Raw genomic sequence first — 26,462 nt, 5'->3', positions numbered from 1 at the left:
CCCATGAACCTTTAATGAAACCATGGGAGAAGGCAAAGCTTCCAAGCTAAAATCAGCTTAAACATCCAGCACCAGCTTTGGGGTGAGGCAGAACAAAGACAAAAGTCAAAGTCTGAAGGTCAGAAGGTAGCAGTCAACAAGAAAAGCAAGATTTAGGATGAGCAGAGACAAGCTAACAAACTAAAGCAGGAGGGGAAGTTGATGGGAAGATTTTGGACACGCTGTCCTACATCTGACAATAACTATGAACATATTTCAGAAACAGCTTAAATAGCTATGACCATTAATGATCAAGAGCAGTTTGATGGAGGACATGAAAGGCCAGGTACTGAGCAGGAAGGGTGTTATTCCTCCCTGCTGACAGTGTTTAGTTCCAGCTCCCTGAGAACAAGCTTCAAACACACACCACACTGCAAGGCCACTGTTTTATCTGCTGGGATGGGTGAGCATGACAGACAGATAAAGAATGGGAAAATAAAAGGGCCTGAAACACATTTTGGGGACTGCAAAAAGAGAATGATGAATTGAGGAGAACTAATGAGGAACTGCTGGAGGTTTATGAAGACTGAAGTGGAGTAAACGTAGGGAAATTCCGTGACCTCGGTGGGCATGTCCCGAGGTCTGAGTGATGGAAACCAGACCCTGAAGGGCCCCTGGGAACAGCAGCCTCTGCCTGTCCAGGCCCAGCTGAACAAAGGCAACGTGAAGGAACAGAACTGAGAAGAGCTCCTATGAGCCCTGAATTAACCCCAAAGAGAAACAGGGGAAAAGGAAAGGGAGTTAATCATGAGAGCAACTGAGGGTCTGCGAGACCTCCGAGCTGGGAACTGGAAATACATGGAAGAGAGAAAAATGAGAAATGTACAGAAAACCTTTTAACTAATCCTCTCCCCCCTAAACACTTGCATTTGTTTTAATTACCCAAGTTATTTCCTTCACCCAAGACATGAAACAGAGAAAATTCAAAAAGTTGAGATAACTGTGAGTGGATAGCACTCACATTCCCAAAGAGGAGAGTGATCAACCACCTATTTTCTACAAAAACCCCTTGCAGCAGGACAATATGAGCTCCCAGCTAAGGACAGTACCTTTTTCAACCAAGGAGATCAAGAATCCACCAGTGCCCTCAGTACATGGAATGAATAAAGACAAACTTAAACAAGACTACTGAGCTGCAAAACAAACCCAAAGGCAAATAAAATTCAAATGCTCTACTTTTCTTAACAATAAAAGCAGAATGTAAGATGGTATCAGGAGGGTTGCATGTCTCAGGCAACATCTAAGAACAGGACCAGGATCCTGACCCCAATGAAGCCACCAAGATTCTGAGGCTGGTGTAAGCAGGATTTTCCTCTGGGCTTTAGTGCACAGTGAGCCAGCCTGGCTGAAGCCACATCCCAAAACAAGAAAAGGAAAAGCACAGGCAGGACACTGAGTGAGGCAGAGCAAGGGTTACAGCAGCAGCAATTCCCAATTACCTGAGTGGCTGTGCTTATCCCAGGGCTCTGTGGAGATTTATGCAATCTCATATTACACTTGCTTGGCACATGAATTTTTAGTGGGAATTTGGAAGAGGAGGGATTGCTAGCTGGTGAAAAGAAACTGGAAGGCTGTGGTGGGTAGGGTGGGTAGTGATAATTATGCCCAATAGCACAGTTCAGCACTGTCTGGGTTGTGCAGCCCAGCATTTATTCCCTAGCAACCAAAAGGCAAGGGAAAAACTCTGCCACTGCACTGGACCACAGCTCCCTACGGTTTCCTAAAGTCAGCAGCCTGACTCCACTGCCCTGCAGAGCCACAAGTGACAGAAATTCTCAGTGCTGTGAGGTCCCTTTCTTTCCAAAACACCAAATCAAGGTGACAGTGTTTTTTTAACACATTTAAACCTCCAGTGTGCTCATTTTAATGCATTAAGCTGGGTTTGGGCTTGCTCTGAAGGACAGCCCCAGCAAGGCTTTTGCTAAAGCCAGGCACTGCTGCTCTAATGAATTGTTTTAAGCAGCAGGTATTTCTATTTATTCTGGCATCAAATAAAAACCCGCCCTGGAATATACAGAAACTTTCAACATGAACCACTATGGAAAATGTTTTTAATGTGAGAATTCCTTTTCCACTCAGAGCAAACCAGCTAGTCTTTTCCCTTTCCTTGGGGTTGAATTCTCTCCTGTGACACTGGCAAGGCACTGAATCAATACAGCCCAGGGAGGAAGATTTAAATGAACAGTACAGGCAGGATGACCAGAATTGTCTCCTGCTGTGGACAGGCCAGCCAGAGGTGGCAAATGGCCAAAGAAAAGATAAAAATGTGCAGTCCTTTATTCAGGTGTTTTACATGGAATAAAAAAGCCTACTTGGAGACACAGACCACAGATCCTCTTTTGCCAAACCTGGGCATATTTTGAAATACTTTACTGCAATAAACAGCCAGGAGATGGGAATGTTTTTCTCCAAACACTGATTCACTTGTGGAAAGAGTCTGGAAAACTATGTTTCTCAATCACCTCTACTCTGTGCTTGGTTTTCTCCAGGCAGCCATTCCTTCAGCTCAGCCTGCCCCTCTGCAGTACACACACTTACTCTGCTTTCTTTTCCCCAACATCAGGCCACAGAGGAGCACATGTGACTGCAGCAGAGGTAAAGTCATTTTTAACCAGGGCAATTTAAGGATATTTAAGACACATTCTCATTTTCCATTTCCCAGTTCTACACTGCCCCCAATTTTATTATTAGCTGAATACAGGGAAGCTTCAGCTTGGATCTGGGGTAACATGTACACTGAGGAATGAAGGCCAAGCTTTGCCTTGAAATATGCAGGATCATTCCTAACTAACCGTAAAGCTGCTTACTTGGCACTGGCAGTGGAAATATTGAACGAGAGGGGCATTCTCAATCTGCTTATGTCACAGAAAGGTTGGATTCTGACAGTGTGCAAGGCTCCAAGCTGCAGCCTGATATTAATAGCAAGGCATTAAACTCACAGTTTGCTGGCTGGGAGGCAGCTCTGCTGGAACAGAGATTTTTCTGCAGGAAACAGCAGCTCTGGGTGAGGGATGAGCCCGAAGCAGACTCGGGAATTCTGACTGGTGTGTGACAAGGCTGTGTCACACAAAGAGATCCTCCCTGTTCAAACTGAGGAGTGGATCCCACAGCAGAGGCTGCTGGACCACAACTGTTCCACAGAGGAATTTTGTTTTCCTTCTGTCCACCTCCTCTGGAATCCATCCATTCCCAGGCCTACCTTACCCAAATGTGGTTCTGTTCCATGGCATGGGCAGTGGAGTATCACCCCAGGACATACCTACACATTTTCCCCATTTTTGAGCTTGTTTCTGCCATTATGTAACCCTCCACACTACCCCGGCAGCTGGGCCAAGAAAATTTGAATGAAGTCCCCAGAGCAACTGGTTTCAGTGAGGGGCCCCTGCCAGAATACAAATACAAACCTCCTGCTGCTGTTTTCTCGCTGTGTCTGCATGGCAGGCAAAGATTCCAGACAGGTTTTTCAATATGGATCTTTCAGAGCACAAATGAACACCTCTTAGGAGGCATTTAGACTTCATAATCCCACTTCCCAACAACAGCTGGGCCTCAAGGCTTCCACCAAGGTAAGTTCTGCTTCCTTATTTCTCACAATGTAAAGAAAATCAAGGCATTGTCACTGAAAATAACATTACCCACAGCACTCTGAGTCCTCTTATTTCAGGACATATACCCCAACAGATTCCTTACAGTCTCTTGAACATGACTAAGCAACATTAGATTCTGGACTGCATCCCACCCCCAAGAACCCCACACTCTTTACAGGAGACCTCCCTAAGCCATGCAATCTCCTGTAGCTTTGCACTCAAAATCCTCATTTCACAACGGTAGACAGAAGCATTCAGAATGCAAGTGACTTGCCAAATGTCACAAAATGAGTCAGTGTCACAGCTGGGAATAGAAATCAGGAGTCTAAGAGTCCAGATTCTCTGCCTTATACAGAGCAGCAGCCTCAGTCTCCTGGTTTAGGAGCACTCACTGCATTTACAGGATGGCAGCTTTGGAATTGCAAGGGCCAACCTCAGCCATAAGCAGGTGTAAAAACACACATGCACCTGCTGAGACCATGCTCTTCTTCTGGTCAGTGTAAAGCAAGACATGAAAGCAAGCTGCTGCTGTAGAGAACTTTGGGGACAACCATTGAGACCAAACACGATGTCACTCGCTGGACTCACTTCTTGCTCCCACAGGTAGTCCTGCTGATTTGGAGAGGAATATCTGGGAGATGGAGTGAGAAACAAGAACCTGGTAACAGCAGAGATGGCTGAATCACCAAGATAAACCTTCCTAAGCCAGCATGGAGGATCAGTGGGCATCCACCTGTCTCAATTGTTGCAGTCATATTAAGCCCAAGTCAAAGCCATGCTCCACTGCTGCTCATATCACCCAGGTGTGTGCACATGGCATAGAAGCCTGGCTATTAAAAACCAATTTATCTACAACTGACACCTGCTTTTCCCAATCCTGACAAAGGAGGATAACCAGAGAATTGCATGGTTAAAATTTAGCACTACCAACACTAACCACTTTCTCAAACCAGCTGCATGTCATGGAAGAACATGGATTAATTTATTCCTCCTCTGCCATGAAAAAATGCAAATGGCACAACAGGGCCAAATGGGGCACAGAAAATGCATAAATGAAGATTTTGCTGCCACATAATTAAATTGTCAGGGGAGAAGGCAGGAGAAGTAGGACTGAAAAGAGCAAAGAGGCCAGACTGGTTTTGTCCCAGGAATATTCACTCTCTAAGTATCTTGGAAAACTGTGCTGGAAAGAGTAACCAGTGAGTTTAATCTTCATTGCTGTGATCTACTACTTTCTCCACTGTAGCCACAGTTTGCAGCAAGCTGCAGCACAAAAAATAACTTGGGTATTGTAAGAACAGAAAAGAAGTCATAAAAATATTTCCTTAGTCATGCTGTCTCTGGTAATATAATTCCCTGAATAGAGATCTTCAACAATGCTCTCTTTAAATATGGAAAGAGCTCTGACTTTAGTCAGCATGTGTCTTCCATCAGCTTCTCTCTCTTTTATTTTTTTAACTTCTTTATTGTATCTTACCACAGCCACCTCCAGGTGCAGGCACACGGTGTAAAAACCTTCCTCAGTGGAAGTGTGTTTTCCATTGGACACAGAATAAACACATTGTGAGGGATTCCAAATGGAAAAAACTTGGACACAGAGGCCAGTCCTTGCTCATGGGTTTGTATCCTCCAGCTCTGTATTTCCTCCTTTCACCTGATCCCCACACCAGGAAGGGAAGGAGCTGCATTCCAAGATGAGCCTTCCACAGGGCTCCTGCTGAAGGCACTTCCCTCCCTGCCCTGCATCACCCCCTATCCATAATCCCTGCAAGTGTCTCCCTGAACACTGGAGTGTAAGAACAGCTGAAAATCAGGATCCATCCCAAGTTTACACAGAATGGAGGATAAGGGGCCACCTGATTTTGAGGCAAGTTTAAAGAAATTCATGCCATCATCACAGAGAGGATGTTGAGCTGTGCCTCCAAACACTGCTGCTACTGTGGGGATTAAAAAAAACAAAACAGGAGAACACTGTGAAGGTTACTGCTACCTGAGTGAAATAAATAAACAAAGTATTTAATGTGTGGGATGTAAGGACCCTGTGAATGCAGGCTTTGGATACAAGTAAAGGCAGTTAGGAAGTAGGAGGAGCAGGAGGCTGAAAAGAAGATTTAACTTGGCTTTCCCACAATGAGGTATTCTTCTCCAGTGTCTGAGTGCCAGCTTGATCTGGGAATGTCACACAGGTTCTTACAATAGGAAATACACTCCTTAATTAGCAAATCCTTGTTTGAGGTGAGAGAACTGAAAGGAACATTATACAGACACACCAAGAGGCAGTTTCTTCTGCATCCACTCCAAAGAAGCAGAAATACTCAAGAATACCTCCTGAACCCAGAGACCTCCAGGGCCTAGAAGGGGTTAAAATTTAATGGCTTATTTATAGTTCATACCCTGCTCAGCTAATCCATATCTGCATTCACTGAGGTACACAGAAGAGCAACACCAACATTACAGCAAACCAAGGAGTGCAAGATTGCCCAGAACACCCCTCTTAGCACAGAGGTGCATGTCAAAACACCCTCCCCTGCCTCTTGCACTTACCCACAGTGTCACAAGGCTCGTCTTTGTGCACGCAGAAATCTGTCCTAGAAAGAAAAACAGAACAGAAGTGAAATGTATCCTGTGCCTCCAGACCAGGAAGAAGCAGTGGTGCATGACTCACATTTCATGGGTGTTGAGGTCTGGGGATTTTGTAAGGCTGCTGTGCAGTCTACATGATGACAACACAGATAGCAGCTCTGATTGCTACTGAGATTACAGGCAATTATGTGAATCAGCCACATATACCACAGTCCAATCAGCAGACTTAAGATTCAGCACCTAAAAGAGCCCTGCCTCAGCCTGTAATGTCACATTTATTCCACACCTGGATTAAAACTGAAGCTCCTTCCACAAGAGAATTGTAACAATAAGGAGCAGAAACCCTGTGATGCACCCTAAAAGACACTGGGAGAAGGAGATGTGTGAAGGCACAGAACTAATAATATGTACCCAGAAATTCTCAGTTCTTCACTAGAATGGAAAAGAACATGAAAAAAGGAGGACTAAACAGAGAAAGACAGATGTTGACACAGAAGAAGATGGAGAATTTCAGGATTTTCCTGGTAATGGGTAAATTTGCTTCAGCTAAGCTTATTACACTCAGATTTGCCATGTTATGGTTCAAATCCAACACAGAGAGGTTCAAGAGACTCCATTTGTTCCCCACATCTCATCAAGGCAGGAGAAGATACTACAGATGCCAGTGGCACCCACAGATCAGCCAGGGATCCGTGGAGCTGTATTAAACAGAATAAAAGCCTTGAAGCTAACCACCAAAGCACTGACACTTCATGTGAGAAGATTTGGTACATGAGGTTCCTCATGACAGAAAAACAAGTGTGCGTGGGAAAAGTGTTTTATAGCTAAATTAATATCTTGAATGCATTTCAAGAAGCACTTAGGCCTAAACTTTTAGGAGCTCTCGTCACCAGGGCTGCTTTGCACTGCAATCCACAATGAAGAGGAGCTGCAGAGAAACATCACATGTGCTAAAACATTTCAGAAGTTCTTTAACCCAAGGGAAGCTGAGGAACTGTAGTCTCTATCACCTTGGCTTTCCTCACTCTGGGAGGAGGCAAGAGAATCCTATTGGTACATTTGCAGTGTGCCATTTGAAATGCCTGAGTCTCCTTGGGGTTTGGAGTGTAAGAGTTTGGCAATAGGAAGATCAAAAATACTTTGAGAAAGATAAATACTTAAGAGAAATATAAAAATAGATGAATATTAAAAGTGCTCTTTCCTTGAAGAAAGTTATGAAACTAGGGTTTATAGGAAAAGAGATTTAAGGCCCAGGACTGTGGCTGATGAATCCAGACCCTCCATACCAAACTCCTTTGAAAGCCACAAATCAAGCTGTCAAGGGCTTGGAAGGAGAGCACAAACAGCCATTCCCAGCTCTTGTTCAGCACACATTGAAAACCAACCACGCTTCAGTGCAGAAAAACCATAACAACCATCAAAGTGTTAAAAAAACTCAGACAGGAACCAACCAAAAATCGGAAGCTACGACCACACACCAGCCCCAGCTTTCATTTTTCACTGCAGCCTGTGTCTCAACACCTTGGCATTGCAGCCTTCCCAAGGAAGACTAATGACAGTCTCCTGACGGAGCTGGCACCAGCGCGCCTGCTCGGCTTCCCAGAGCCAGCTTGACAGAGGTTTATTTAAGGACTTATTATGTTATATAAACTGCTAAATCAAACAGATGCTTTTCTTGTGACAACAGATAGCTGAACTATTAGTGGATGGCAGGAGGCCACAGCTAGAAAAGCCTCTCTCTCTCTCCAGAGCCCGTCCAGCCCTGCAAACAATGCACAGAATTTCTGCTCCTCGCACTGTCCCACACCAAAAGGTGTCTGGCACTTTCTGGCAGCTCCACAGAGGAATTACCACCATGCTAGTAAATAAGGGGTCAGTAAATGATCCAGCACACCTTGCAGACTGTCTTACAGAGGTAGAACAACCATTGTGTGTGAAGAGAGTGCTGTGACACTGTTTGGTTAGGGAAGGGCTTGAAGCACATCAGCAGCAGAACTGGACATCACTGGCAATTCAAGTATGAAACCTTCTCAGCCCATCCTTAAAACTGTCATAAACACAAGACCAAGAGACTCCATCTTCTGTTCAAATACATGTACAAAAATGCCAGATTTAAACCATCTGGACCATTGCAAATACTTTATCCCAAAACTCTGTGGCCAAACAGAAAAACACATCCATTTAGTCACAAACCAGTTTGGTGGGTCTTGGTCTTCTTCCAAAGACAAGGGCACACCCTGCCACAAAGGCCATTGCTGAAACTCCTACAGTCCTTCCCTAGCAGCCAGAGGGAAAACACTGCATGGAAAGGTGTTAAGAATGATCTGTCTCACCTGTGGCTCACTCACACCTGTGATTTAAATGGCTCCATCATGGCACCTGACACAGGTCTCCTTTTAAAAAGGTTTCAATGACAGGTGTCTCTCTGGCACGTTTTTGAGCTGAACTGCATGGGTTATTTTGAAGTGAGAGCTTGACATGACTGATACTATAATGATAGTCAACAATGCAGGGAAGGTATTTTAATATTTATTGCATGTGCAAAGGTCCCTTACCACAGAGACATAGTCCTGTTAGCAGAATTTTTTACAGAGCTGTGTTGAAATAAAATTACTGCAGGAGCTGCAAGTCCAACATCTGACCTTATCACATGAGGTCTTGGATAATACACTGAAATCACAGCTCTAGCTGTGAACCTGTTTTACTCTTCACTTTTTGCCATTGACTGAATCAGGACATGAGTTCTCATCCTGTGACCTGTGAAATTCTCAGTCATTATCATGTGTGGTACCCAGAAGAGGTTTCCATTAGCAGAGTACAACAATTCTCCAAAAAATGACAAGAAGTTAGTTGTTTTGTTCAATAAAAATAGCCAGAAGAGCTCAGAACTCCTCCTACAGTCACTCTTCCATCTGGCTCCCACCAAGTGGAAAAAAATACCTAACTGTGCTAAGCTGAACTCTGCAATTCAAGTCCTTCCTGTGAGGAAGAAGGACAGAAGTTGAACTGTGCAACAGGAATAAGAAGCATTCTGTTAAGTGGCCATTCCCAGCATCCTTCAAAGGACATCTTTCGACCAGTCTAACCCTGCAGGGTCATAAAGCTAAAGGACACAGGAAACTGGTACAGTCCAGAACCTGCCAAAATAAACTTTCCACATCCATAGGTACATTCAGCAGCACTATGTGCCCAGTTTCCTCCATGCACAGTGAATTCCTCCATTTGCCCATTTAATGGGAAGGCAAAGAGCTGAAGTGTGGAAGGGAGGATCAGGCTGCAAATGGAACAACTACACCACTGTGTCAGGAAAAAACAAGTTTTTGCTTAAAGACAGCTCTGAATCCTGTTCCTGTCAGTGCTGGGGCATTCTTTGCTCTGCTATCACATCACCTACAGCCTAACAGGTGACCCAAACACCTCCAGACAGGAGCTGGGATAACATCAGTGTGCCTGGAGATTTCTCAGGGATTACAAAAGACAGAGGGATCAAGAGAGGGAATGTGTTTCAAATGAGACATGTTTCTAAAATCACTAAGATACAGATTCTGCAGACAGAAGTTATTCTTGTCAGCTGCCTGTTAAAATATGAAGTACACTACCCAAAGATGCCAGAAACTTGAATTTCTGCAAGTTGGAAACCAGAATCTGAATGAGGAAAGTCTGATGGTTACAGAGACCACAAGACTATATTCAGACCTTCAGGGCTGTGGCAGATTATTCCCACTGTCTCACTTACTTACTGAGCTGGACAATGCATCTTATTTCACAGGCACAGTGTGTCCCTGACCTGGAACTCAGGTGGATACCATTCAAATCCCACAAGAGGAATATTTGCCACCTACGTAATCTACTTTTGCATACAGATGAAGGTATGGGAAACATCACTCAGAGGTGAAGTTTCAAGAGGCAAGCGTGCCTTGGTGTTTCAAATGAGCCCAACCAGATTGGAACCAGAGGGATTTCTTCAGAGCTTGACCCCAGAGAATCTGTTTCTAGTCCTTAAAGCAGCTGTAGCTGCTGAAAATTCAGCTTCTGCTTTTTCTGGCGCAATTGCTCGTGCTGGACATGCTGCTGCTCCCACTCCTCTACCACTGGTCCATCTGTACAGTCTGGGGAGGGTCCAGGGACACACACACACTTTTCCAAAGCCAAGAGGAGAAAAACCCATTTCCCTAACACAGGCATGGGGCTGCTGGCCCAGAAGTCCTCCAAACAATGCAGCATGCTCCATGCAGCAGAAGCAGGATGGGTTAAGGATGACAGGACACAGCAAGAAGGGAGGAAAGACTCCAAGTGCACACTGCTGGACTCTCCAGCAGCAAAAATGCTGCTCCTGTGCACAGCCATGTGCTCCCTGGCCTGAACCTTCTCACCAAAGCTGAACCTGGTTTCTAACCCAACCAAACCTGTACTTTCAGCTATTCCCACTGCAAAACCCTGCAAATCCATTGAATAATTCCTCCTACCAATTCTTCTACAGTTCTTCCTCAGAAGCCTCAGTCCAGCTCATTTAGCCTGACATTATGCATTCAGTTTTGAGATTAAATGCTCTGCTCATTCCCCCCACTCTGTGCTCAGAGCCCATCAGAAGAGATTCCCTCTGCCTCACTTGTCATGCAGGACAACTGGATACCCAGATGAGTTTAACAAAAATGTTAGTTATTTATTTAGGCCTGGATCCAGGGGAGCACATGCTTAACTACAACCAGGATGTGCAGCCAGCTGACTTCAAAGGAACTATTCCCCTTGTCTAAACTGTTAAATATCTGCACAAGTGCCTGGTGGACTGCAGTGAATACAGAGGAGGGAGCAGGGTTTGAGGGAGCTGCACACATGTCTGTGGAGGAGATTTCTCAGGAACTTTGCTGGCCTCATGCCCTGCTCACCATCTCTTTCACTGAACACTCACCAGAATCTCATGGACAGTTTGCAGTGGGCTGTTAACACAAATCTAACACTAGAGATTATTGCAATCGGGATGGCAGTTTATGCAAAAACATGTATTTCTACTTAAATTGTTGGCAGAGAAAATAAGTGAAAGAGGTGAGTAATATTGAACTGCAATACAGATATTTCCTGTCTCAAACTGGGGGAGAAGGGGGTAGGAAGTAGTGTTTTTCTAGCACAATTACACCATAATTTTGTGCTCACTTTCATTATTCAGAGATCACTTCTGTAAAAATGAATACTTCTTTTACATCTTAAAGGATGCAAAAACTTAAAACACCATGAATTTGCTGTTCAGAATTTGTGGTAACTGTAGGGAACATGGGACATGCACTGTACTGTGAGGTTGAGCTCAGATAGTTAGAGGAAAAAAGACTGTTGTCCCTACAACACCCTTTTTCTTGCTTTATCTGATGTGTTTGACACATCAGTAAGTTCAGAATTAAAGAGTGCAAAGAATTTTGATCAAATATTTCTATAAAGATAATTTCACATCTGAAATAAATGCATGAGCTTTCAAATACACAAACCAATCAGGAATGACACCCCTCCTCTACCTCAGCTGTGATAGAGGAGAGTTGTTAAAGTGGGTATTTCCTTGGGCAAAGAGAGATAAAATTAATTTAGTTTATGGTATTTCTCTCCCTCTTTCTTTAGGAGATAACTCCCTGCCCACTGCTGACACATTGTCTGCTCAGCTGATTCACCCCTAACTGCACACAGAGCACCAGAGCTCAGCTGTGTTCTCAGTTCCACACCTTCCTTCTCCTAGGAAGGAGGACTCCAAAACCTCCCCTATTTTTTCCACTCCTACCAGCTGGGGTGAGAAAAAATCCCCCCTGTGCTACAGCCACGTCCTGACCCTGACTGTGACACCTTGGCTCAAGAGGAGAGATGCTCTTGTACAACCTTGCTAAGAATGCACAAAACCAACACAGAGCACTTTCACCTGAGCCATCTGAGCAGCAAATGGAACATCTTCTTCTTAGATTTCTGCCTGACCAGCTAACCCCATCACTGACCATGGGCATTACTGGTTGAAGTAAATTAATAAACCAGACCTTCCCATACCTGGTCACAAAAACTGCAGCATCCACAGGAGGGGTGTCATCCCTGGCACCAGGAACCTGGTTGTTACCAAGGTATTTTGCCCCACCATATTCTTCATTCTGCCACTGACAGAAGCTCTCCAGAGATCTCTCACCATGATGCCCAATGGACAACTTTGCCTTTGGGAAAAAAAAAAAAAAAAAAGACTTATAAAAGGAAAAACATCATCCCCAGTCTTTAGATAAAGCATCAGACCTCTCTGTAACACCTAACTCCAGACTGGTCTGTAGCTACAAGCAGACAGCTTTACCAGGAAGGAGAAATAAAAGGATCCTGGTTCCTCTCACTCCCACAGCCCCTGTACTCCCCACCTTCAATGCTGCCTGGTGAAGTGGAACAGGCAGCTCCTCACAGTTTGTGATCCTGAGGCCCCACACCCCCTCCCACCCTGTGGGACACCACGGAGCAGTTCCAGGAGCAGGGCAGAAAGGGGCTGGAACTCACAGGGCGACTGTGGAGCAGGACTAGCTTGGTCACTCGAATGTTGACTTTAATTCCCAAGCTTTGATGCTGGAACATGTTGTACACCTGTCAAAAAGCAAAGAAAACATCCACAGCTTATTAGTAGAAATATCAAGACCTAGTAAATAGTAGAAGAAACTAATTGTGACTAAAGTTAGACGTTTCTCCTTTTAAAAATTGACACAAACTCCCCCCCCATGGATTGTGCTCCTACACTCAATAAAATAAAGAACTTTTAGGAGTTGCTGTGAAAAGGAGAAAAATACCCAAAGGAGCTCTAAAGTCTCAGGAACACGGACATACGTTATGAAGCATTCAACTAACATGGATCTTCAGCATTTAAATATCAGAGATATCTGAATGCAAGATGAAATAATGGTGTGTTTTAGACTTCAGGAAATAGAATGGAAAAGCAATTTCCCTCTGTTATTTTCATATCTTATATAAGAGAATAGTAATAAGGCAGCACATAATGACACAAGCCTCAGGAAATACAAAAATAGCACCGGAAGCTACCTTACTACTTTCTCCAGATTTTGCATTCCAGCTCAGATACTTCACCTCATTTTTATAGGTTAGAATATAAGATCTTAATTGATCCCAGAATTTTATTCCACCCGTTTCTCAGTGTACAAATGTTTTAACTAGACAGTATCAAAAAAAGTGACAGAAGGGTTTATTTCAAAAGGTGTAAAAGGCCACATAAAAGGCCTTGGGTGAGTAGTGTATCCCCTACTTCGTCAAAAAAACCCCAAACTGAGACCAGTGAAGAGAGACTCCTGACAAATGGGAGGCAGGTTTGGCCCCAGGTAAGCAATATTCCTTCCTCACAGCTCCTTTGGCTACAAGCATCACCCAGGCTCAGAAACTTTCTACAGCAAACCCGAGACACGAGCACATCTTGCACATCATGTTTTCAACACTTGGTTTTTTCCTATTTGTGCAGATGCTCAGGAATGTGCTCAGTGGAAGAAGCTCTCCAGTGTTTGGGGCTGGATTTAAGCACACACATAAATGTTTCCTACAATTTAGGCACAGATTGCAAGACAGAGCTACTCAGTGTTTGACCCAGTGACCTTCAGCTGAGCACAATGAGCCATTTCTCTTCCCTGGGGCTGGTGTACAAGTGCACACAAGGGCTGGCACTATTTGCTTAGCCTGGGGATGTGTTGGGAGAGCACTTCAGGCCCCTCTCTACAGACCTGGCAGGGATAAACTCAACATTTGCAGAGAAGGGCTCTGACAGATGACTCCTGTGTAAGTGGAGACCTGGACATGCAGCTGGGAGGGTCAACCCCTGCTGCACCACTACAGAGGCTGACAAACACTTCCCTGGATGGATGGATGGATGGATGGATGGATGGATGGATGGATGGATGGATGGATGGATGGATGGATGGATGGATGGATGGATGGATGGATGGATGGATGGATGGATGGATGGATGGATGGATGGATGGATGGATGGATGGATGGATGGATGGATGGATGGATGGATGGATGGATGGATGGATGGATGGATGGATGTCTTTGGTTTCCCAGCTCTCCACTAGCTCTGGCCATGCCATGAAGTTCCCACTCATGACATGAGAATAATTCCAGCAAACAGGTCCTGATCACTGAGCCTGCTGGGTGCTGGTGCTTGGCTTCCCATCAGAGCAGTCAAGCTGCCTCCAGAGCCAGCACAGACAAACCCAAGTTTTGCCCTGGCAAAACTTGCCCACCAAGCACCAGAAGCTGGACAGCTCAGGCTGTCATCTTCAAAGCTGCCAGCCCTTCCTCCTTTTCTCTTCTGCTCCGTCCTAAGGATAACTCCGACTGCACTTTTATTCCCATCCACCACTGAAATCAGAAGAGCTCAAGCAGCAGCAATTGGACACTAAACCAAAAAAGAGTCTCTGGGAGTGCAAGAGGCTCCACTTTGCTTGTTTATTCAAGCTTTGTTTGCTTATTTTCTTAAATGAAGGCCAAAGGAGCCCCAGGCTGATGGTGGTTTGTATTGCCTAGAAGGAACATTAACCTTTCCCTCTGAGAGGGAGATCACTTAACAGTTACAGGCAACACACACTTGACTCAGAGAAAATTTAATTTGCCAATTAAAATAATTTGTATACAGAGAAAAAAAAAAAAAGATAAATTAAAACAATACCTTCCGCTCACCTCATCTTTACTCCTGCATTCCTGACTCCTTCTGCCTCACCCAGAGCCAGGCAGGTGGATGGGGAATGGGGACTGTCCTCTGGAAGAGCTCTCTCTGCTGCTCCCTCCTCACACTTTTTCCCTGTTGCAGGATGGATTCTCTCCATGGGCTGCAGTTCCCATCAGGAGACCCTGCTCCAGCACAGGCTCCTCTCCATCAGGTCACAATGTTGGGAACAGCCACCTGCCCCTCCATGGTCTCCCCATGGCTGGAGGGTGCCTCTGCTCCAGCATCTGGCACTCCTTATCCTCCTGCTCTGGTGCTCACATGGATTTTTTCCCCACTTTTTTCCACTATTCAGCTTCTCCCCCTCTGTTGAAGATGTTTTCACAGAGGCCTCCCCAGCTCTCCTGACAGGCTCTGCTGTGCCCTGTGGGGAGGGCTGGGACCATCTGTGTCCAGCTCTGGGTCTCAGCCGCTCCCAACACTGTCCTTTCAGAGGGAAATTTCTCTCAGATCATGGGCTTTAAGGCTTGAAGGAATCCCATGGAGAAGGCAAACAGACTTTTAAATGACTTGATAAAAAAATATGAGGCTGACACAGCTCAGGTTGTTCCCAGCTGGATTTAAACCAGGCTGTGCCAGGTAGGTTGTGCCCAAAGGAAGCATCATCACAGAATCAGCTGAATTTAAATAAAATAATTCAAATACACAGGCCTTTCCTGCTAAGAATGGAATTCCATCATGGCAGCAACAATGTTCTGCCTTTCTCACCCAGCCAACAAGAAAACCAAACCCCAGAGACTGTGCTGTTCCACACCATGTCCAAGTGACCACCTGCAGCACGTGCCAAGTGAGGTAGCTGGGATAACTGGTACCAGGGCATGAGGAATGGGATTTCCCACTGCAGATGTCCTCAAGATTTCCTGCTGCACAGACAGAGAGACTGACTCACAGACACCTCCCTGCCCACTCCCAACACCACGGGCCACCCTTCCTCAAGCCTGCAGTTGCATCACACCCTTCAGGCTGCTGTGACTACTTCCAACAGGGGAAAAGTAAAAATATTTGGGTGGTTTAGGACCTTTTAATAAAATAAGGCAGCTGGGAACAGAAGTGTCAGCTGCATGAAACTCTGCCATGGAACCAAATGCAAAGGTTACTTATTTAGGACATCACCATGGGTGGCAGAAAGCAGCTTGGATGGAAAAGAAATGGAGGTTCTGGATCACTGGGATGAAAGGAAGGGATGGGAAAAGTGGTCCTGCTGCAGGGGAACTTCTACACTTCTGTACTGACTTCTCTGTGTGGAGTCATCAGAAGCAGAGTGAGCTCTGGAAACAGGAGATATGGTGAAGAACCATACAAAACAGACAGAAAAAATGGAAGGGGAAGTGCAGTAGAACAAGAAGAAGAAGAATAAGCCCTCTCTCTGGCATCTCCCCCTTCACCTGCATTTCTCTGACAGTGCTTTACTGTACAGAATGCCCTAAAGAAAAGAGGAAAGCTTGAAGGCTGGACCATCCTCTGTTTGCATTCCTCCTGCCTTGCCTTCTCCTCACAGCTCTGACATGGAAGGAGCAGAACAAATGCAGTTTTGGCATAAGCTGTGCAGGCCTGCCCCAGCACGCACAAAGCAAACACAGACAGAAGGAATTGGGCTCAGAGAGGAACTAAACTACATCATTTTAATTTTTTTTTTTAATTCTCAAGAGCTTCCTCTGCAGGTGGACGGTGGGAGGGAGACGTGTGTGTTTCAGATGTTTTGGAGTTTAGAACAGCAACCCTGAGGGTAAATTGACTTTTTTTCCCTTTTTTCTTCCCTGAGCACTGCACTCAAGCAGGAGCCTTCCCATTGCCTTGGCTGCTGGATGAGGTTTGGACAGCAGAAGCCTTAGTCAGGTTACTGAGGTTGTCTTTCTCTTGTTTTGAAAAGTGCTATAGGATTTCTAACACCCACCTAAAGCCAAGCTTTCAAATTACTCCTTTAAACATTATGAAAAAGAACATATTCATAGCTTTTTATAAGATACAGTTGACATAACTCCTTCTCCTGGGGCTGCTGGAGCAAAAAGAGAAATCTGTAGACAGTGATGAAACACTCAGATCCTTTTGCCTTATGTCCCTGTTCTCATCATGAAAATTCCAGACCAAGGTAAGGGAGCTGATTATCAGTGGCAGATCTTTATGTGCCAGCCCCCAAGAGCTCAGACATATAAATCCATCAATGCAAGCATGATAAAAGTGATTTTATCTGCTTTTTTAACATTAAAAAAACCCTCACAGGGGAAATCCAAAATCTGTGGAGTGTAAAATAAGGCTTCAGAGAGTAAAACAGTATCATTCCTAAAGAACAACATAAGAATTTTCCCTCTTAATGACATCCAAAAGATCACTAACTTCAAGTTCCTGCTTGCTGCTGCAAAGAGCTTCCACAGTAATCTCATGGCTTAGCAACAGCTGCAGGAGAACTGACACACACTGCAGAAACTCTCCCTCCACACTGCACTCTCAGGGAAAAAGGCAAGCTCCAAACCAAGCCACAGTTATAATTTATTGCAAAACCCAAAAAAACACACTTAGGGGACAAAAAAAAAAAAAAACCAAAATAAAAACCCCAAACCAACCCAACTCATTTTTTTTTAGGTTTTCAACCCACAGAAAGCAGCTGTTAAACGACTGTGTTGTGGTCTTGGAAATTCAGAAATTCAGACATCTCTGTCTCCAAATGCTCTGAGGGTCAGTCTGGGTGGGACTTGGTTGGCAAAGTCAGCTCTGCACTCTGCAAGGAGCCAACATCCACAACTCCCTGCTCAGGGCCTGGCTGGAAACAGCCACTCCTCATCCTCAGCAGCACAACAGCCATGGACAGGACTTTCCAAAGGGTCTCATCCCCATTTATCACCACTTGAACCAGTCATCTCCAGAACCATTTGAATCAATTCTCTCCAGAAAGCTGAAAACCTAAACCATGAAAACCAGACACAGCAGAGACCAGTGCAGTTCTAGAATCTCCTTTTTTCTTTCTTTCAGATGAAAAGTAACCACAAGAGCAAATAAAAGCATAGAACTCCTACAAGAACAGAACATCCACCCTCACAGCTCCACATGGATTAAATGCACTGAGAAATTAGCTGCCAGATGCAGACCAGCAGAATGGGTGAGCAAAATAAGCATGTTCTAAAGCTTGATTTATCACAAAGGCACTTGGGCTTGGAATTCAGAGGAAGTTCTGAACCCTGGTCACTACAGAAGGAGGACATGAACTAGAAATGCTCTTAAGCCAAAGGTGAGACAAGAACTGGAATGCAAACACTGCAACAAAGCTCAGTTAAAAGGGAGTTTAACCTAGAAAAAGAGATCAGCATTTATTTCTAAGTAGGTGGTTTTGCATTTCCACAGCTCTGCTGGTATTTCTCCCTGTCCATGTTCTTCCATTCCTCATGCCCACAGTCTCACTGCCTTGCTAAGGCTGCAGCTGTGCACGGTGGCATTTGACAACAGCTTTAGCACCTGTTTGGAAAATAGTGCTGAATCAAACACCTTGCCAGAAAACAAGAAAAGATTTCTGTTTAGCAGTGGTGACTTGAAAAAAGCCAACTCAAATCCCTGGAGCCCTGCTTGTTCCTACTCATACATTACAGAGCACCTGAGAGGGAAATTCTTCCATGATCTTGGAAAAACCTGTCTTATAATTTCAAGCATTAGTTTAGTAAATGGAAGAGCCTGCACCTCTACAGTGACATTCACAAAAAACAAGTACTTTTAATGTGAATCTATTCTCTGTTCAGGGCCATGGAACTACAGAATAACATTAAAAACACAGCATTTGCTACATGAACTGCTACCTGTTATTTCTGGGTTCCAAAATGGGTTTGCTGTGCTTTTAAGCTGTTATTCTAGAAGAGGGTGGTGGGGTTTTTTCCTCTAAGATTCTCATTTACCAAGGGAGCAATAAACCCGTATTTTGTAATGCTGACTTTTTCCCCCTTCAGAAATTCTTGTAACATAAATAGATATTAAATACTTTAAGGCAGATCACTTTATTTAAAATGTCTATAAATATAAAATGCATTAATAAGACCTCTTAATGCTTGTTTTGTGGTTTGACAGTAAACGTAATGGCTTACAGAGAGGAGTTAAGTTAATATACCCCTGACCAGTAATGTTCTATTTGCTTAAATGCAAGCATCCAAGCCAAAATTAACATTCTGGTTTCTTTTAGAGGCAGCCTGCCATGCTGCAGTATAGCTGAATAAGCACTGCCTAACATCAAGGGGCAAATCCTGTCCCCCAGCACCCAAGGCTGACAGGGAGGCAAGAAACAAAGATCCCAAGCAGCCAAGAGCTTGGCTTAAGGCCTCCCCAAACCATGTGATTATCTCTCTGAAATACATTTTTCTGAATTATCCTTCAGCTTTTTTTCCTGGGATGAAGGTCAGCTTTTGTTAGACAAATGTAACATCAAAATCCTCTTTGATCTCCCTGAATTCCACCTGGTTTTATCACCACAGAATAAAGGATTTATGCAGTGATGCCATCCATGTGTTTGCTATCCTTATTCCTCACCATCTTTTGGTCTTGCCAGTCATTCTCAAGGAGTTTTCTTCAAACCTGAGAAATGTTCCTTAGAGCGTGGGAATGTAGGTGGCTGAGGGAGAGACGCTCCCACTGCCCCTCTGAAGGCTGAAGAGCTGAAACATGAATTCAAATCCTATCAGACATCAGAAAAAACTCACACCAGTGAGCCCCCAGGAGCAATGACTTAACAGTGGGAAGCATTTCAGCTGGACCTTGCACCTGAGGAGATGTCACATGAACGTGTTCCTCATCCAAGAGTCCTCTTCCATGTGCTCTCCCTGGTGTCTAATAAAGGGGTGAGCTCACCCTCCAGCATCAGAACCCAGCTTAAAAGCCCATCAGCCTAATCCATAGGAAACTAACCTTCAAAATTTGTTTAAAAAATGGGTTCAGAGAACCCAGCCCATCTATGAGCACCTCCCCACACAGATTTATTCACACCTGGCAAGCTGATGTTGCTGAGATGTTCTCCAGCACCTCAGCCTGGACAGACAACAGGATTCAAAGACCCACAGCCATCTTTTGTTTAAGACTTGGTCCACCAGTCTGTTCATCCCTAACAATCTTCAGAGGCTGAAAAAGCTGCACAACACAGACATCCCCAATGGCCACAATGAAACCATTGACCTGCTGGCATGAGAGTCATCAAAAGTAACTGCAGAGCCACAGTGGAGCCTCATCAAGTGACAACTCTGAAAGTACACTGGGAGGCAAAACAAAAGGTAGAGGAAGGGACACAGAAAAGCAGCTCATTAATGGAAAAGACTAGTCAAACTCCCTACTCAATCAGCCTCCAGGAGGGCTCCCTCACACCAGTTCTTGATGAAGGAACACAAGACTCCTTAAAAAGCTGTTGTTCCATAGCTGGTTTATGCTGAGCATCCATCTCTTCACTGGGAAGCATGACCAGGCAATTATTGTTCAGGACTGTTATTTTTTCCCAAGCCAATTTGCTGCTCATAAACACCAGCAGAGGCACAGTGAGGAGAATGAGCTGTTCCTGGATCTAACAATAGCATGGGCAAAGGAGTATGAGCTTCCTCCAAGACTTTTTTGTGCAAATGCCTCTGCAAGGACCCCTGCAGCCTCTGAGCAGAGTTTTCCATGTCTACATCCAATTTAGCCATTACCTCCTTAGTGGCACTGCCAACAGCTGAGTGAGCATTCCCTGGGGGAGGCTTTGTGTTCCCTTATCAGCTGAGCAAGAAAGGCCGCACTACAGGGACAGCTCACAAATTAACACCCACACTTCTCATGAGCCTGCAATTTCCAAAGATTCCCCTCACTCCCAAAATATATCCCTAGGATTTCTAGAATGGTTTTCAAGCCCAACTCCATCAACTATTCATAGGTATGATCAGCACCACTTCATGAAGCCCTGGGGTGAAAAGAATGGGATCAGCCAGCAGTTTGGACATAAGTTTGCCACATTTTCGACATCAAGGGAAGCAGCCATTTTCATTGTGTAAAAATTGGAAATAAAAATCATTTTGGACTTAAAGCCAGGTCTTCTGCTGGAAATCAATATGACTGCTGGCTTTAACTGCCTAGAACAATGAGCCATATCTCTTGTGAAACAGGTGAGCCACAGGAATCTTTAGGAACCCAAGAAATGTGTCAGACAAGACCCTCCTCCAAGGTAAACCACAGCAGCACCAAAAGCCTGGAAGAAAACACCACTCCTGAACCACTGTTTCCTAAGTGAAAACTTGCATTTTCAGTTTTGAAAAATGTTTTTTTATGGTGGCAAATACCAGGAGTAACACAAATGGAGAAGAGGCACATAACACAAGAAAACCAAAACCTTTTCTCCTACCCGAAGGTCAAACCATTTCTTGATTTCTGCTGCCAAGTCAGCTTTATCCTAGCCTGGGTATGTCCTGCTTACTCCTGTTTCCTCTTCTGAGACTAAAGTGCCTACTTACCATGTTCATAACAGTGAGGATGAACCTTTGGGCAGCCTCAGCTCCGTGGTACTGCACCATGTCAGCATCTGCCACCACCAGGGTCTCCACCGTGTACTCGCTGGTGAGGCGGATCGCGTTCCTCCGCTCCCGCCAGTCGCTCGTGGCCTTCACTTTCCTCTGTCTCTTCTTTTCTGAAAAGTCAAAATGCCTTTTGAGGCTGGCAGATCGTAATAAAACACTCCCAGCCTTTCCAACAAACATCCTGGTGTGTATTCAGGTTGTAACAACCTTTAATGTAAAGTGTTCTTGGCTGGTTAAAGAAGAGGTTGCGTTGCAGGTATGTCTGTGCCTCTGGGTGCAGAGAGCAGCAGATGATGTGAAAAGAGGAAAGAGGATGGAAAAAAACATTAGTTCAGGGAAAAGAAAAAATTAACTAATTCAAATAAAAAGGTTACAGGTAAGTTAAACCTCCCTTCCTCCCAACTAAAGGACTGCTGTATTAATAATTTGTCTTCTTCTAAGCCAAAAGGTGAACTGTGTTTCACAGGAAGATATGCAAAGCAGCTGAGGCATGACCAAAGGAGAAATTAAGTTCAGACATGAATTCAAACCTGCTCACTTCACTGCAGCCACAGAATTGTGTTCATGCTTTCAATTGCAAAACGAAAGAAGCAAATGAAGTAATTAAAACAAATTTATTTTTGCAATAAGAAACAGACTTCTAAGATTCACTGAAATGATCTCTGCCTACTGTTCAGCCTGTGATACACTATGGATTCTTACACTGCTATTACTATTGATTTTTTCCTGTGGAAAAGGGAACAGAACACACAAGTCCTGAAACAGCACAAACACAACACTCAGTGCAAAACTGACATGGGACAGAGTCTAATGGATGGTCAGACAAATCCCTCTTATGTCACACAACACGTGCTGCTCATTCCCCAGAGCAGAGAATCACTTTTTAATTTTCTCTAGATTTACCCTGAGACCCTCTCTGAGCAAAGCAGCAGCCAGAGCTGAGCTGGTGCTCACTGATCCTGATTTTCCACAGCCTGTTTACCAGCTCCCTGACATAATTCAGCTTGAATTTCCCTTCTTTCCCAGACCATCAGTTTTCCCTGACTGACCCTCCTGCATTCAGGGTGACAAATTCCATCAGCTGCAAGCCCCCCAAAGCCCACCTGAAATGGACTCCCTGCCTTCACCCACTGATGCATTTTCTGCCTTGTCAATATGCACATTTCACCACGTCCATCCCATCTCCTCATTCCTGGGTTTCTTCAGTCATCCAGTACAATTCTGCACGTGCTTTTCTGCCCAAGGCATCAACTGTCAACACTTGGTACATATTTTAAACTGAGAAAACAACCATGAAATTTGATTTTTTTTAAGAGAGTTTGGAAATATCCCCCTGGGTTGAAAGAGACAGACAGGAGTCTATGGATAAGAAAAAAAAAAGAAAATGGGGGGTGTATCATAAATTATGGAAGCTGCATGCCAGCAGCAAAGATGAAAATAACCAAGTTTCAAGGCTTGTTTTCACATGGGCTGCAGGACAGCAACAGAAAAAGTGCACAATCATGACAAAGCTGTCCCAAAGCAGAAGATCTCTATAATGAAAATAAAATAAATTAAATAATAAACATTGACTACACAAGAAAGAAGGAGAGCTGAATGCACCTTTCATTTGCCAACTATGAGGTGGAGATGATTTCAAATTCCTGTGGAACAGCTCACATGTTTGTGTGTTATTTTATTTCTTTCATTCCATTCGTTTCCCATCCCTCCCTCTGCACAGCAGCACATCTTTAGCTACAGGTAGTCAACATTAGAATTTAAATAGCAAGGAAAAATCAAAGAAAAAAGAAAAGGTGACTTATTTCAGTAAAAACACTGACATTTTGGGTCTTACTACTATCAGTCAGAACCTTCCTGAAGACAGCAGCATTTCCCCATCAAATTCTTATTTTGGCAATCCCTTAATAAATGTTTCCAGGTGGTACAAATCTCATATCTGTAGAGAAGTTCTTATGAAGGGGCTAAGCCTTGGTTCAGCTAAGTCCCAGCCTGGCATTGAATGAGCTGTGTAAAAAAGTTTAAAATGGAAGGAAAAAATTGGAGTTCTCTGGGTTTTCCCTTAAAAAGAGAAGATATTTGTGTCAGAGGAGGAACTGACTCTGCTGGATTGGAGCTGGCACTCTGGGGAGGTCATGCCATGGTCATTGGCCAGTGTGGTCCCTCCTCCAGAGGCAGGTGAAGGAACTGGCACCTCTGCAGCAGAACAAAACTCTGCAAGCTGTGACTTCTGGAGAGCAGCAGCCAAAGGGACTCCTGGCAGAGGGCTGGGCAGCCTTGCTTCACACACAGCCTCTGGCCCCCTTTCCTCCTGTGGGCTGGCTGCTTTCCACCAGTGCTTGGGATTGGAGGATGTGTATGGAAAACCAGCACCCCACAGGCTGCCTGGAAATGCAGCCAGAGTGACCTGACAGGAGAATCCAGGCTCCTGCTCTTATCCTCACCTTCACACTGCCCCAGTGTAAATTTATCTGCAGTTAAAACAGACAACAGGAGCCAAGGGAGCCCACAAAGAGCTCAGGAGGTCACTGCTGAACCCTCCACAACAGGCACAGCAACACCAGCTACTTAAAATAAGAGGGATTGCTCAATTTTGTAGCACCACCATAGGGTAAATTATTTTATCCTTTCTGTCCACTTTCACAGTGGTCTCTCTCTGCATCCTCCTGCCTACCACAAATGCAAATAATTTTCCAGACTAATCAAGCACATGGAGAAAACAAGGCATTTGTATGGCTGAACCACAACAAAGAGAAAGGAAATGTACATGTCCTGTATCACAGATGTTTGATGAAGAGAAATTTCCAAAACCAGCAGGAAAAATCCTCATTAAGTGCACTTGCAGCTCATACCTGAAACTGAGTCAGTTTTACGGAGGTATCCAAAAAATAAAAACTACCCCATCTCTAGAGCCTCACTTCAGAAACAAGCCAGCACAGAGAAGTCTCATTCCTGCCCTGCAAGATTTATGGACTATGGGCAGAGAATCCCTCCACGAGTACATGAAACCCCAAACTAAAATAAACATCAGCCATTAAACCAAGGATTAAATGCTTGGTGGATTCTTTATTTGAACAAACTGATGTTGCAAATTTTGTGGTGCAGATGTCAAGTGTTAGTGTGAAGGCATAAGAGGCCATAAAGCACGGGCAGGAGCTGTCAGAGGAGTTTACATTGCAGGGAGCACACAGCACAGGATTTTAGGAGTCAGGTGTTCCCTGCTTAAGAGGTCAGAGAATTTAGTATGAAATATGAGCTGAAACAGTCAATCTACAGCACAGCATGTACATGCTGCAGGTGACTGGGCACAGGGGACATTACTCTTTGGCCAGTCACTCTGACAGTGTGTTATACAGTCTGTTGGGCCAAAGAACCCACAAAATTCAGGACTGTGAGGTGAAGGGAGAAGGGTGAAACACTCCCAGATCCTCAGCAAAAAATGGCTGTGACACGGCACAAGTTCATTAGGTGACTTTCATTTACCCTTGCCTGGCTCACCACCTTCAAAGCCACATGATCACACCACGTCCTGCAGTCTTTGAAGTCTCCGTCAGAATGGGAAGAAGCAGAGTCCCCACTGTGATCAGAAGCACACCACGGCTCTTCTGAGGCCTCTGTAGAAAACTCCTGACGTTCAGTGCTTTTTATGGCATCCCAACAGATGTGCAATTCCAGAGCAACCGCCCCAAATGACCTTTTCCTATTACACACCAAAAGCGCTGTCTAGCACTGTCTGGCTTTTGGCAGATTCTTGCTGTAAGTGCAGAGTCCTTTCCTGTTCCTCCTACCTCCCTTCCAACTGTATTTCCCAGACTCATCTAAAAGCAACATCTTCTACAGCCTTCCACTATTTTTCCCTGCCTAATCTTTCCCTTTGTAATTTTAGCTACCTCATTCTTGTTAAACCCACTGACGGTTTCTGGATGTCGTTCAACAAAAGCCACAAATAAAAGTTAAACTGCAGAATCCTTTCTGCAAGGCCAGATTTCTCCTTAGAAGCTCTTTTCTATTGCTGCCTTAAAAACCCTCTCCAGCTCTTCCTCAGGAGCCCTTTGCTCCCTTCCCTCCTCCCATGACCCCTTTAACATCTCCCCATACCCTCGATGGAGGGCAAGCTCTGTTTTACCATGTCCTGTTATTTCAGCAGCATAAAAAGGAAGTGAGGGCATCCAAGTGGGGCAAACAGCTAAAATTAATTCTCCCTAAGCCCCAGGAGTTTCCAGAGAACCTCTGACTGGTACTCACATTAAGGCAGGTTTTATTAGCTTCACCTAAAAGTAAAAATCATCACCTCTCCAAAGCAAAACAGAAAGAAAAGGGAGATCCTGCACATAAACCAAGCCTAGAAATTAAAGAAAGGAAGTCCTTGAGGTGCATTCTTACTACTCAACCTAAAACCCTCTGTCACTGCTGAATTAGCAGAGGGACAGGATGCCACAAAATGTCCCTGGAACCAGCAGCAGGAGAGAAGCACCTCTCAAAAGGTGATTAATCCCAGACATGGAGACACAGAGCCCCTCTGCCAGGATGCAGCACAAGAATTATCTCTGTGCCCTGGCTCATTATATCTCCACCAAAACCTTGGAATTTCAGATTTACCACAGCCAGCTGATGCCAGAGATTGCCTGAAGTTCAGGAATTACAAGTGGTTGCTTATTGAAAGAACAGCTGATTACAGACTGGGAGTCTTCTCATTTTCAATGCCCTGTCCTACAAAACTGCATCTCCAATTTGTCTCTGACTGGAATGGCAAAATCAGGCATCAACTGCTAGGAAAAATTATTGCAGAGCAGAATGATCCGTTATTCCCTAATTCACCTTCCAAAAATGGCTTTGTTTTGCTTTAGGGTTTTTTTGTTTATTTTTTTTCTCCCAAACAGTCACTTTCATACCAAATCACAAGTTCATGACTATTTCTCTGGCAAAGCAGCAAACAAGAACTTGAGACAGAAGTCATGAACTCTGAGCTGCATCTCAAAACACCACAGATTTTACTGCAAGGATTGTTATCCTAGTTAGTCTGTGGCT

General features: G+C 44.5%; 1 protein-coding gene across 2 annotated transcripts in view; it reads right to left on the bottom strand.

Annotated features, from left to right (window-relative positions):
* Positions 1-26,462, bottom strand: part of ADAMTS17 (ADAM metallopeptidase with thrombospondin type 1 motif 17) — a 155,748-nt gene that overhangs the window by 114,212 nt on the left and 15,074 nt on the right. For both annotated transcript variants that reach the window (XM_050978430.1, XM_050978431.1), the window contains exons 4-7: positions 21,375-21,547; positions 12,711-12,794; positions 12,228-12,385; positions 6,171-6,214 (exon numbers count right to left, since the gene is read on the bottom strand). In XM_050978430.1, coding sequence (XP_050834387.1) covers positions 6,171-6,214; positions 12,228-12,385; positions 12,711-12,794; positions 21,375-21,547 — 459 coding nt within the window. The remainder of the gene's footprint in view (positions 1-6,170; positions 6,215-12,227; positions 12,386-12,710; positions 12,795-21,374; positions 21,548-26,462) is intronic.

Source organism: Serinus canaria, chromosome 10 (assembly GCF_022539315.1).
Source record: "Serinus canaria isolate serCan28SL12 chromosome 10, serCan2020, whole genome shotgun sequence".
NCBI classification, from domain to species: Eukaryota; Metazoa; Chordata; class Aves; order Passeriformes; family Fringillidae; genus Serinus; species Serinus canaria.
The sequence above is the reverse complement of the archived record's forward strand: the minus strand, read 5'-3'. Positions and strand labels throughout refer to the sequence as shown.